This window comes from Anabas testudineus, chromosome 21, assembly GCF_900324465.2.
Source record: "Anabas testudineus chromosome 21, fAnaTes1.2, whole genome shotgun sequence".
NCBI classification, from domain to species: Eukaryota; Metazoa; Chordata; class Actinopteri; order Anabantiformes; family Anabantidae; genus Anabas; species Anabas testudineus.
In genome coordinates, this window is record NC_046629.1 from 24,203,034 (window position 1) to 24,217,297 (window position 14,264).

Below are 14,264 nucleotides of genomic sequence, written 5' to 3' on the forward strand. Positions count from 1 at the left end.
CCACAGTGAGGAAATATGTCCTTGTCATTATTGCTTATAAATATTTACAAAACTAGTTATAAAGAAGAACAATTTCTTTTGCTGAAGTTTAAAATGCATTTTCTGGCTTGCTTTAAATCAGTTTTGGGATCCTTGTCATCTAATTCATTTAAGAGCAAGGCTCCACTGTTGAGGCCAGGATGAAGTGTGACATGTGATCATAGGTCATGCATATAACATAAATATTTAATGACATAATGTGGGATCTGCCAGTTTCTGTGTTAACACAATTCATAGCTGGAAAAATAAATGACGCATGTTTAATTCCTGAAAAAATGTTTCTTCTATTTAAATTTTAATATCATGTTGAGTCTAAATACCATGAAAAAAACATTATGAGTGTGTTTGACTGTAAGCTTGAGTTAATAAAATCATCTAACATTAAAAAGCATGAAAAGTGGTGTGGCAAATCCATTACTAACAGCAGCACTGGTTTCCAAAGGAAAACTGATTTGTCACATTTGCCTGAAGATCTATAACCATTTTCCCTCCGTCAGAAAAAAATGAATAAAGAGATGTAGACAAAGACAAGGACAGATGAAAAATAGAAAGAAAGGACAGGTCAAGCAAATGTCTTTAGTGCTCTCTAACAGATGACTCTGAGCTGAAAGGTTTCATAAATCTGACAGAAAATGGCCAAAGGAGTTTAGTCTGTCACACAAGCAACAAACACACACAGGTGATGTATGGTCTCCTCTTAGATGTGGCACTGGGGAAATATGTTACTCAGATTCGTGGCTCAGTCTGATTTATCACATCTACTGTATGCACATGTGTATTATGAAAGTGTGTGCTTCTATGCGCATAGAAAAAAAAGAGGCACTATTCAACACAATACGCGGATGTAGAGGGGTACAATTCAGTATCAGAGGGAATAAAATTGTTCTTTTCTTCCCAAATGCAATGTGTGTGTGTGTGTGTGTGTGTGTGTGTGTGTGAGATAGAGAGAGCATGTCAGCCTTGGAGGCAATTTTTAGAGGGAACAAAGACAAGAGAAGGAGAAACAATGGTACCCACGAGCAGAACAGTTGACCTTCTGGAAAAAATTTAGTAGTTAAGTCAGATTTCCTTTCATTAGTGCAAACACAAAGTCATGATGGCCATTTGGTAAAATCAATAAAGATAAAAAAATAAACAGCAATTGATTTAAAAGCTTGAAAGATGGTACGTACTGTCCTCCTCGTTTTTAAGGGGGAAAGTAAGGAAATGTGTACCTTTGCATCCTGCTGATGCTGAACAATGCAGCTGCAATAACTGTTTTTAGCAGCTTTAGAAATGTCAGCATTACAGATGACCGGCTCACACTCTTACAGACAACAGTAAGTCATTCAAATGATTAAAGCGATTCAGAGCCGATGACACAAATTGAATTAATGCAATTACACATAATCAGCTAATTCAACAAAGCTTAAATATAATTCTTTACGTTTCTTTACGGATTACATTTCAGCTCATAAACAAACAGTCTAAGCATTATTTTACATTTCTTTCTTCTGTTTTTATTTTTACTCTGCTACCAAGTCTTGGCTGTGACAGGACACAAACCACAGTCGATAACTGTGAGCGAGCGCAACAGAGCAAATGAAGCTAAATATTGACTTATAATGACAAGAGGGAGTTGTAGTCTTTTTCTTTCCACACTTTCACAAATCTGTCCTGGACTGTGTGTGTGTGTGTGTGTGTGTGTGTGTCCTCCCCAGTGTCTAGTTGTAGAGTAGAGGATCATTATCAGCTGTGTCTTACAAGGATCAACTAGACCACAACAACGGACACAGGTCAATGCATTATCTCTGTCTCTCCCTGTATCTCAGATCTCAGTTCCACTCGGCTGCTTGCTTTCACATACAGACAAACAGACACACACACACACACACACACACACACACACACACACACACACTAGACTGCTTGCAAGTAAAGGAAACAACTTAATCAGTGTGAGTTATTATCCATCTGTTTACATGGAGATGAGCTTTCTTTGCCATTTTCTGTCATTTTGACATTTCTGTGATACATTCAATTTTCATTTCACGTTTTGCTTTACTGGGGCTCATTTAGAGAAAATCTGTCACTCTTTCTATGCATTTTCAGTCTCACACCTCCATTTACCCTGTTTCTTACTTTCTCTCGCCTTGTCCTACTCTGCACACTTTATGCAGGTAATCATCTCTGCTGTCATTTCCACCACTACCTTGATACCATCCATCTCTCCTTCCCTCCCACTCCATCTCAAACTCTACATCATTCGCTCGTCTCCATCTTTTCTGCCCTGCCTCTACATTGCTCCCCCGTCTCACCTTTCATCATCTTCTTCCTACTAATCCCCCAAGCTTGTCCTTGGCTCTAATTAGCTGACGTCTCTGCTAATGAAGTTTGACAACAAAAGATCACCAATTCTGGCAGATGGGTCAGAGGGGAAACAAGAAAGAAAAGGGGGCAGGAAGATGGGAAGAATGGGTGTGTGAAAGAAAGACTCGGTGAAACACTGCAGTTGTGTATGTGAAGGGAGCCTATGTACGTGCTGTCAGCTTGGTGTGTTGCTCTCTTTTTCTCCACAGGCTAACAGGAAGTGACACATGTTTTTTAAAATGCAGCTGACAGGATATGACAGTGCTCCTTACGCGGTACCGTCTAAGCACGGGGAGTAATTAGCGCTCTATCGACTGCCATGACATCTATCAGACTAGCTGTCTAAATGCCTATGTGTGCAGGAGAGACACTCGACAGTGGCAGAGGGTACTGGCATCCTATCGTCATGACAATCAGTGTGTGTGTATTGTACAGATTGAATACTGTCTAGCATAACATTATTTAGACACCTCTTGTGATTGTGTGTGTGTGTGTGTGTGTGTGTGTGTGTGCAGCAGACAAAGTGGGAGTGCAGCGGCTCTACCTGCCTACTGACAACGGCTGGGGATGGCATCTCCGTCTAGTGATATTTACACTTGATGCAAGGGGTGACAGCAACACTAGACAAATGCATTTTACATGGTTAGGCACTGTTGTGCTTAATTATATCCTTATACACCGCTCTTTTATTCAGTGTGATTTGGAGTGATGATGAGAAAGTTTACATACATGCAGTTACTGCACGAGACTTCGGCCGTGTTTTTGTTTTCTTACTGGCAGCGATAAAGGACGTCTGTTGAAACGGTTTCACTAGAGGTGTTTCTAAAGACAACATCACTCTACTCACTCCAGAAGACTTGAGAAGTCACTCAAGTTAAATCTGCTAAATTACTACACAAAAAGCATCCACTAAAACTCTGACACATGGTAAAAGAGCAGCAAAATGACCCAGACCCATATAATGCAATGGATATGAATTATAAAAATCTTTGCCAATTAGGACGTAAGAGCTGCAGCACATAAACCAGAGAAGCTTTAATTTAATTCACTGTTAAGTGACTAAAACTAATTATGCACCTGAGCGAGTACATTTGTGTACTGAAACTTTGTTTTGTCACTGTCATCTGTCTGTAGGTGTCCTTTCAAGAGCCTGAGTGTATGTGCCCATGTGTCCTTTTACCATGTACGTGCTCCATCGTGGGCGGATGTCCTTTGCATGGAATTTGTTTTTCATTGAGAACTACTTGTGCAAATATGAGAGGCGGAAATCATAAATGAGAGGAAGAGAGTGCAATGGAGGGAAAAGAGACATAGAAAAGGTCTATTGAAGGAAAGAGAACGAGGGGGAGGAAAGAATGGGGCAGACAAGTGCCTCTTGAGAGCTTTTGCTTATTAGCCAGTCCGGAAAACACACACTCTGGCCCTTTTCTTGCCTGGCTCCCATCACTTGCCCCACAACCTCTTCTCATTCCTCTCCTTTGGTCCTCTTCACATTCTCCGTTCAGTTTATGCCTTACTTTTTTCTACTTTCCCATCTGCTTTTCTCAGTTTAATTTGTCCTCAGACATTCAGGGTCCACTCACGTCTACTTTCATCCAAAAAAATGTGGACCTCCTCCATTTCTAAATCATCCTCTCTCTCTATTCTTTTCTTTTACCTCTAAATATGCACAGACCCTCAATTATTTTTTTCAAATGTCTGTGCCCCAACTCCCTTGTAGAAGCCCCTTCTTCCTGTTTTAATAATTAAATCACCCTTTTCTTCATCACTTCCTACCAAAAATGTGTTGGTTTAGCTTCCAAACCCTCAGACTAACTCTTTCTTCCTTATAATTCTTTTGTGATTTGCCCCTCCTCCCTTTTCTTTCTTTAACTTTCCTTCCTTTTTGTGGCTTATCCCACTTAACCTTCTATTTTACCTTGTTCAAAGTTCAAAACACTCCAAACTTCTCTCTCATACCAACCACAGTCTTTTAATCTATTTTTTTCTGTTTTTAAATTCCACATTCTTTCCACAGTTTCCATAATAATGCAGTTTTTTTTCATACCAAACTGACTAAATGGGTCCATTAAAAATCGCTAAAAGGATGCTGTAGATCTACCACATCAATCTGTTGACTGAATACACAGACGAGTACAACTCGGTGAAGGCTAGAGAAACACTGGCTTCATTGTTTAAAGAAAATGGGCTAACAACTGCTCTCAACACTAAAATCACCTAACTGTCCAGCCAAACCTCCTAACACTTCTCATGGTTCCATCTGGCTCCTTGCTGCACTACCATACCCAAACAGGGATTGGTATAAGTATTCTGTTGTTTTTGTGGAGCAAACATACATCAGAAAATACATGGTCTTGTGTGTTAGCTGGACCGGAAACTACATATTTGAAGTATAGGTTAGATCTTTGTGAAACATTTAAGAATGTGACAGAAAAGCGAAATACTGCGTCTAGTTATTAACACATTTTATGTTTAAATAAGCTGCGGTTCATTCACTAATGAGCTTTTTGCTTTGACTTGTATTATATGCTTAAATGCCAAAAAGCCAAAATAGTGTGCCAAAAACATGTAACTACCCAAAGTTAAGAAACACACACACACACACACACACACACACACACACACACACACACGCACAAAGCTCCTCCCCAAAAGCGCTAATTACCTACAAGAAGAAAGTGATGTGGAAAACAGCACTCACACAGACCAACCTGGCATTCACTAAAAGCTCCCTCACAGAGTGTGCATGTGTGTGTGCATGAGAAGTGTGCAGGACAGCGTGAGTATGTATTACTGTGTTTAAAAAAAAAAAGGCTTGTGTGTGTGTGTGTGTGTGTGTGTGTGTGTGTGTGTGTGTGGCACTCAACGAGCTGAGAGAAGGGTTGATTAATTAACATGGAGGAAGGAAAGCCTCTCCCGTGACCAGCCAAGCAATGCTAAAAGCTCATCTTTCTTTCCTGTACAAGCTCTCTCTCGTCTGTCTCTGTCCTTATTTTATCATTCTGACTCTTAATACACATTTTGGGAATGTATGTGGTTTGTGTTCATGTAATCAGTGAAATGATTCAAAAACAATCTGTACACATACGCTGATACATGTCCACAAAGTATTGTATATACAGTAGCATATTGTATATTGTATAAAGTACCTTCGCAAATTCTACACCTTCTGCCCTCATGTAAAATTTTAACAGTGAAATATCTGTGATAAAAATGTCACCAAAGCCACTGTCCTTGCACTGCATTACACTTTCAAGTATCTCACAAGAAATCTGGTGGATGGCTTTGCAGAAGGCCAAACTATTACAGTTCAATATAAAGCTGTAAGAGGATGGCTCCTCTTCCAGCACAAACAGATAAAGTTTTCATAGTTTCTGACAATGGCAGATGGTGGGATGAGTAAAAGCCAATGGCAAAATCACTTCCAACTTGTTTATCCTCTTTAGTGAAGCAAACCCAAAACAAACACAAACGGAGAATCAAAAACAGAAATGAACAGGGGGAGGGCAGGAGCTTTAACCTTTCAGTAAATGCCAAGATCTTTAAAGGGTTATAAATCAAGCAGATGCTCATCCTGGATAATGTGGCAACTGCACTGGCATGAAACAGGAGGAGCTGCCGTTAAATATTTGATGTTTCTACATACTGCAAACTTTTACTGACAAGTTACAATATAATATGTGACCACATCACTAAAGACTGGAAGTTTAAGGCTGACCTCAGGGATGAATTAACACCTCTATAAGAGCCTTAAGACATGCAGCGTTACGTATCTAATATTAATTCAAACATACATTTTCTTAGGCTAGGAGGAGCCAAGCGTTTTCCTTAAAATAAAGTAAAATGTCAACTATATACACTGTGGGTCTTTCTTTTCTTTGTGTCTCTTCCTTTTTTTTGGATGTTATTTGTTCTCTATTTATTTTTTTACTCATGTGCTACAGTACCTCTCTCTGCCTCAAGCTCTCTCCACTCTGGTCTCTCCAGGCTGATTGTTTTCTAATTGGTGGAGTGCCAGAGGTCGTGGTTGTTATGGTAACCTGCAAGGGGCACTTGGAAGGGGTAGGTGGTGTTGGTTGGGTGCAGGTGGGGGGGGGGAACCCACTCAAGAAAACTGAGGGCAGCACTCATTCGAGGATGAGGTGGTCACTTTAGAAAATGGACTCTGTGTGTGTGTGTTCATGTATACACACCATTATTATGCTGTGTGGACGAAGTCTGAGGGTTGAGACTTCAGGTTAGGTTAAGGTCAGTGTTTGGAGTTGGGTATTTACTTCTTATGGTTAATGTTAGAACAAATGGTTCAGTGAGAGGAAAAAAAGGAGTGAGGATCGTGTGTGTGTTCTCCACTTGAAAATCTTCTGACGAGTCCCTTTGTTTGAGTCCTTCTTGCTACTTCATTCCCTGCCTGAGTCACTCAGGGCCACAAATCTGTCCATCTGTGTATTGACATGGCAGAGTAGCTGAGAGAGGCTGGACACCGTGGGAATCAATGTCCATGCCATACTGGCAAAATGTGAAAATGCATCTTTTTTTTCACTATGATTTACACACCAGTCAAACTTAGCTCGCTTTTCTGACCCCTGAATACTTATCTTTTTGAAAACAGCCTCTGGCATTGACAAATGTGAAGATGATGACATGCCTATCCTGGGGCTATGTGTAGATATAGGTCATCACACAGTAAAATGTCCAATCATCAAACTGATAAGAACCTGAAAAGACAGTGTGGACATACTGACTGTATACTGTTTGTCCTTGGAATCAACATTAGAGGGCTTGTTTGAAGGAAAACCACATGAACCTACGTCCCTTTATGGAAAGAAATAGTTGCCTGTAGACGTCTCTGTACAATAGGTTTACTACTGTAAGTTTGCATTAAACTCCTTGTGGAAGCTGCTGTTGGAAGCTCTTCACAACTTTGTTTATTTGGAATATTTCCTGAAAAAAAAATTGCCACTGTGTTCATAAGAAAGCACAAATAAAGTAGTGGGACTGTGAATATCAAAGTGTCTGTGGTGATGAAAGCACACTGCCTGCATTTATGAGCTTTTTAGGGTTTGTTTCAGGATCAGTCCCAGAGCAAAGTCACAAAGGAGGCTGCACCAGTTACACATCACACATTATGAGCAAGTAAAGACAAAAAGTCGCATATTGCTGTTACACTGTGTGCTCCTGTGTGTAGTACCATGATGACAAGAACTGACCAGAGATTAAAGGCAGGCAGAAGTGTAGTAAAGTAGTAAAGTAAGTAAATATCATATATAATCAGGCATTAATTATACATGTGGCAAAATCTGTTTAATAAACAAAATAGCTACTACTTAAAGTTAGTGCTCCATTAAGAAACAGCAAACGTTACGTGTACAGTGTGTGTATTATGTTTATTAGGTGTTGTATCCTGTTCACTGAATATTATTATTTTATTTTTCAGCTGCACTTTTGACCTAAAAAAATCACTAAGCTTATTTATTTACTGCTTATTTGTTAAGATGCACCTGTATCAACTCAGCAAGTCAGACAAGGTAATGTATCACGCCTTAATTTATCATCATTATCCAACAGTATCGAGAAAAAGGCTGTTGGCACGTTGAGCTTTTTTTTAATATCCATGAGTTGCTTTTTCTCCCACACCTCTCCTAACACGCTGTAACACACACACACACACACACACACACAAGCAGTCAACGCTGACACACTACCTTCTTTTTTTAGGCACCATTGATTACTGTCAGCCAATACTTAGATTTGCTTCTGTCTGCATCATCAGGTTCCAGGAAGTGATGATAAATGAACAGCACACACAAACAGTGCTGTGCCAATAACTGAGATCAAATGCACCTTCTGAAAAATCCACACTGGATCCATAAGACTTACCAGATCCAAATCATACTGTACAGTAGTAGTAGAAATGCTGGTCCTGAAAAAGTGGGGTTACCCTTTAAATAATAATCTTCACCCTGGAGGTGAAGGTCAAAGATAGCTTGACTTTCCATAATGAGACGCTAGTTATGCCAGAAGCAAACAACAATAAAACAAAAAGACATTGTACTCTATGTTAATGGACATTTCAGCTCAGAAGCACTCTTAATAAAATTCAAACCGAGCACAGATGTTTCTACATTTCCTTTAGTCTGTCTCTATATCTCGCTTGCTCTTAAACATAAAATCTCTCACACAAACACACACGTACAGACCCATTTCAGATAAACCTGATTTACACAGGGAAAGGGAAAAGAGAGGGGGATGTGAAAGGTTGCTGGGCATATTCTTTGTATCCACAACACCCTACAACTGCCTTGTGGGGTATGAGCCCCTTTAGTGAGGTACCTGACCAGGCTCCCAAGAAATCAGCTTGGAGCTCCTAAATCAAGTCGAAGGGACACAGTGATTCTCATAGAATAAGGCACAAACCCAACCCGATGTCTGCGATTGCATAATTGTTTTCAGATCAAAGGTCCAGACTGTATCGTTCAAGATTTAAAACTAAGTGGACTGTAGATGAGCAGACTTTGTGCAGATCCTTGCTGATGACAGTCTAATTTTTAACACCAACCCAACACTTCCTTCTCTGCCTCTTTCCACAATGCATTAATATGAAGAACGGTAGCATTTAGCTATTTGTGCTGCAGCAAACTGGTCCACAGTGGAAACTACAGTGGGGGAGAGCATGGCTCACCAAATATGAACACAATAAATGTACTACTGCCTCCACACGACAGCTTTTCCCAGACTTACATTGCACTACACCCATTACAACAAACATCCTGAGAAGGTCGTAGTGGCTTACCTGTCATTTGTGGCAGCAGGAGCAAGAGGAGCTGTAGTTCCAGCTCCTCTTGGTTTGTTGACCTTGGCATACAACCTGTCAAGGGGGTCATCATTAGGGTGAAGCCCAGGGCCATTGGCATGATTTCCAGGTCCAGGAAAGGCAGCAGGGCCTTGTGGAGATGGAGTGCGGGCATGGCTGTGCTGAACTGTACTGTAGGGAGGTGACTGAGACAGTGGTTGGGGCATTGAACCCATGTCTCTTTCCCGGAAGGTTTTTATCTGGGCATAGTTGGGGTCTGTGTCATCGTCCTCGACATCTGGGTATGCAGACCCACCACCTTGCTGGTCTTTGGACTGGTGCTCTTGTAGCTCAGGGTGCCCTGCCTCAATTCTGTCAGAGATATGAAGAGCCAGATCAACTACTGTATGCATACCACTGAAATACAGACTGTATAATCTGTTTTGCTTTTACATGTTTGTGACTCCATCACAGTTGACTGTGTGAGGAAAAGGGCAATGGAAAAATGGCAGCCTTGGTACAGAGTTTAGTAATAACAAGCATGGAGTGGAGAGCGGGAATGAGAAGAATGGCGAGAGACGGCAATGGAGTGAATTTAATGTGTTCTGTGAGAACATTAAGTGCAGTCACCTGCAATCAAAAAAACTTGGTTATATGATTACAGAATTTTCCTCAATGAGACAGACACATGCGGTAGTATCTGATTCTGTATGTCAGGAAGCATAGAAAATCATATCTCATCTCCAGAAAGCTCCCTACCTCTCCCTTTCATCTTTCATCCTCTCAAACTCATGGTCACTCAGAACGCCTGACTTCTGTCTCTGCAGAGCTGCCTTAGCTTCCTTCGCTTCCTTCTTCTCCTCTTTTTTCTTCCCAAATCTGGATGAAGAGAAACAGGTGATACAGGCGTTAGAAACAGAACAAAAGAACAGGAAAAGGGAATTGGAAATGGAAGTGGACAAGGAAAAACAAATACAACAAATACCACATTAACACTGCTCTCACAAGCACACAGGGGTTATGTAAATCATGTTTATGCAAGCACATGGCACAATTTCTGTTTCTTTTTAAGCTCTTACTCATAAACACACATCAAAATACACACATATAGTTGTTAACCCCTATAGTATGCAGATGAAAAAGATGTCAGTGGAGACATATTCTGGAATAAATCCCGTAGTCAAATGAATTCAACACAGGGAGGCTAAATGTAAAGCTGTTGTTCAGTAAGCAGCCTACACAGCGGAATCTAAATTAAAGGATGGCATACACAAAATTGACTTAGAGGCTCATTTTAAATGGCCACATGTCAATACTCAAACCACAACAGTTAGCCTAGTCAGCACTACTGGACACTGCACAAGTCATTACCTGGAGCAGACACACACAGACACATGCATACACCTGACCAGACAGCACAAGTTTAATGTAAAATGATAGCTTCAGACTTTGTGGACATACAGGTTTTGCTGTTGACCACAGCACTATCTTTTGACAAATGCCAGTTAAAAAGAATCATAACTTGACTGTATGGAGATAAGTCAGTATTCTTGCACAAAGAGCCTTTCAGAGAACCACAGTAAAGATGTCATACAAACAAACTACATACATAGCCTGCTCACGATGTGAAGAAACACCACTCACCTATAGGAATAATACATTTAAAAAAAAAATCTTGAATCTTACATTCACACAACACATGAAAGTTTAGATGCCAGCAGCTGTGCGATCAATAGTATACGGTTAACTGAGCCAGTTAAGCCTGTCAAACATGCAAATCATCACAGCAAGTCTCATTCTTTGTCTGCACTTCTATCTTCTAAGTATCACTGTACCTTGTATTGTATTATGTCAAACATTTTCACATAGTGCATGATTTTATACATGACTGATTTGTTGACTTTGTACATGCATGTGCAATCCTGAATTAAACAATGGTGTAGTATGTTTATGCAGAGACTATACATGTCTTTGAAATGTTTAATATGGACAAGAAGTGGGGGGCTGGGGTAAAGATGCCCATTTACCACCCATGGAGAGGGCTCACTGGGCAATGAAGGACTACATCCGTGAGCGTGCATTAACACATTAACAGCATGTGTGTGTATTTGCCTCACAGGGGAGTCTTTTCTCTAATTACTGCTACCTACAGTACGGTTTTAGAGACTTACCCTTTGCTTTAACTCTCTCTTACTCCCATTTACCCCTCTGTCACCTCTATTCCTTTTTTCACCTCTGCACTCTCTTTTCTGGCATTACCTTGCTTTCACTTTCTTTCTATCCATACCTTACCTCACCTTCACCCTTTAGCTTGCGGCCTCTTTTCGCATTTTGCTCCTTCCCCCTGGTATCAAACACTCTTCTCACTGCACTTAACCTCTACCATACCCTCTTCCACTCTCTTCCACGTTCTATGTCTATCTCCACCCCAGTCTGTTTAAATAGAAAACGTAAAGATGATAAAGTCTAATTGATATAATTCATATTTTCTGAAAGAGATACAGTACATTTGAATCTGACTTTTAATTCTTCGTATTGACATCAGTGCCCAAAATGCCAGTCATGTTCATATAGTCTCTGTCTCTACAATGTCAAAAAAGAATAATCAGATGAAACAAGAAGAAAAGAAGTTGCACAGACATCACACACATACAGACATAAGCGGAATGTCCAGGACGCAAATTTAACATGTTACAACATTATCACTTGCACATCGTTTCACAAGGAATATCAGGGCAAGATTGGCAGCTGATTAGCAGCCAATTAAGACGAATACATTATCTCTTGTTGTGTCAGAACGAATGAATATTCATGACCTAACACTGCATTCTGTATAGAAAGTGTATGGCTACTCATTTACATGTGAGAAAGATTTAATTAGAAATGCATATAAACAGGTTTCTTAAAGCCTCCATCTGCATAGGAAAAGGTAAGAAATTAAAGAAAAACAATATTCAACCTTTTTGAACCTGATGTCTGATCAAACAGGGAAAAAAACATGTCTTTCATTTAATGAGACAGCAAACTATTACAAGTAAACAGTAGGTACCAAAACAAAATCTGTTGTACGAAGTATATCCACATGCTTTCATACTGATGAACAGAAGACATACAAGAAAATGCCTAAGTGATTGTCATTCTGTTCCCTGCCACTCTGCTTGGAAATATTTTAAAATAGCTCAAAGACAGCAACCCGCAGCAGGTACAGTATAACACTTCACCAGAGTGTTATCACTGTCAATGTTCTAAATATTTCGCAAACTTTTCTGCATATGCCTTCATCACAGATGGCCAAAAAGACTGTTGGAGAATGACTGCTGTGACATTTTGGATTTAACTTAACTTTAGCTTGCCAAAGACAGTTGCAGCCTATAATAATTTTCATGTTTTTTTTTTATTAGTTTTTCTTTCTCCCCATTTATCGGGACTCCTTCTCAAGGAGGAGAGCATAAGGATGGGATGTGAGGTTAACAATTGTAACATAAAAAAATCAAACATTTTTGCTTTATCGTCACCATGTTCTCAATCTACTTGGAGCTTTAACCCAAAATCTAGCCACAACCTATTCTAATTAATTCAAACAAGTGAGCAGAGGGCTGTTTACACGTGTGCTAAATTGTCTGTGAGAAGAGAACTGACTATCAAATGAGTAGAAAACATCTGTGACTCTCACTCCACTTACTCTTTCTCTTTCCTGTTCTTCTACGAGCACTTCCCTCTGCCACTCCTTAGACAGACCTCCCTTCACTATCATTGACAAATGGATCCCTAAGGGAATGAGTGATTGACAAGTGTGTGCGTACATACACACATAGATGATTGGCAACCATGACATCAGTCAGTGACACACCAATGACTTCCTGTCATGAAGTTTGATTGGCATCTGGTGGGTCCTTCCCCCATTTCAAGCATGTGCTCTCTAATTATGAATCAATGACAGGCAATGTCTGGTCACAAGACAAGGCTTTTTTCTTGCACAGAGGGTTTACACTCAGCTTCCTGTTTTCATGTTACCTTTGCTGAAACCTGACTGAAAAGATGACACAGCAGAATAATATGTCTATGGATGGATTATTTATCGTGGTATTTTTGTTTTAATTTTTGTCTTTTTCATTTGTCCACTTTCTACTTGTCTAGTGCTTGGATTGCTAGATTGGTCAGTGGTGTTAAATATACTTTTCTACAATACTATACTTATAAAAATAAAATTCTTGTTATTACCAAGATGCCATAAATTTGTCAGGTATAATGAAAACACAAAACATGATGTCCATTGCAGATGGAAGGGAGTGATCATGTGGTGATCAGTGTTTGTTAAGCTAATGTGTGCTTCAAAGAGCATCTTAAAGTAGAGAGGGGCTGCTGTGAGCCAGAAACAGACTGGTGGCTAGACCCCCTTCAGCCCCATCCTTCTAGCCGAATTCTCCATTAATTGAGAGAGTGAACACAGTATGTAGGTGAAGAGCTGGGTGGAGTATAATGAGCCTGCAGAGGCAGGGGAGGCGTGGAGTGGGGTACTTTGCCTTCGTGCTAATGCTCCTGTAACAGTACATACTTAGACAGACAGCTTAATCCAAAGACACATGCACACATACAATTTCCACCCAAAGCCGGCTTTCACAATCCTAAAAACACACTCATACAGATGATTTGGATTTTATAGGGTACTCCACCAACAGCAAAATAACCTGCAAATTATAGTGCAGCAACAAAGTGAGTCCTTCTCTACCAGAAACCCTTTCATCTACGCACCATGGCACACATCCAAACACACACTAGCATACCCTATGTACAGATTTGGGCTAATAGGTCTAGCATGGAGCTCAACCATTATGGACTCCACAATGGAGCTAGTCAGTTCTAATGGGGACCACCATTGAGATGGGCTAATAGTTCCAACGACAGACCACTTTAAGTCTATCAGAGGTGGTGTATTATGACCAGAGAGAGAGCAGAGAGAAAGGATGAAAATAAAGAACATAAAAAGTTGTAAATGTGCAGGAGAGTGGTATTGAAGGCATTGATGAAACAAAGTACTCCATACTGAAAGGGAAGGAGGGTACTCCTATTGTAACTTGTCATTTTT

General features: G+C 40.2%; 1 protein-coding gene across 7 annotated transcripts in view; it reads right to left on the minus strand.

Moving 5' to 3' along the window:
• LOC113172885 (partitioning defective 3 homolog B-like) overlaps nt 1-14,264 on the minus strand; it is a 172,917-nt gene that overhangs the window by 49,724 nt on the left and 108,929 nt on the right. For all 7 annotated transcript variants that reach the window (XM_026375939.1, XM_026375944.1, XM_026375942.1 and 4 more), the window contains 2 exons: nt 9,938-10,057; nt 9,179-9,550 (listed from right to left, as the gene is read on the minus strand). In XM_026375939.1, coding sequence (XP_026231724.1) covers nt 9,179-9,550; nt 9,938-10,057 — 492 coding nt within the window. The remainder of the gene's footprint in view (nt 1-9,178; nt 9,551-9,937; nt 10,058-14,264) is intronic.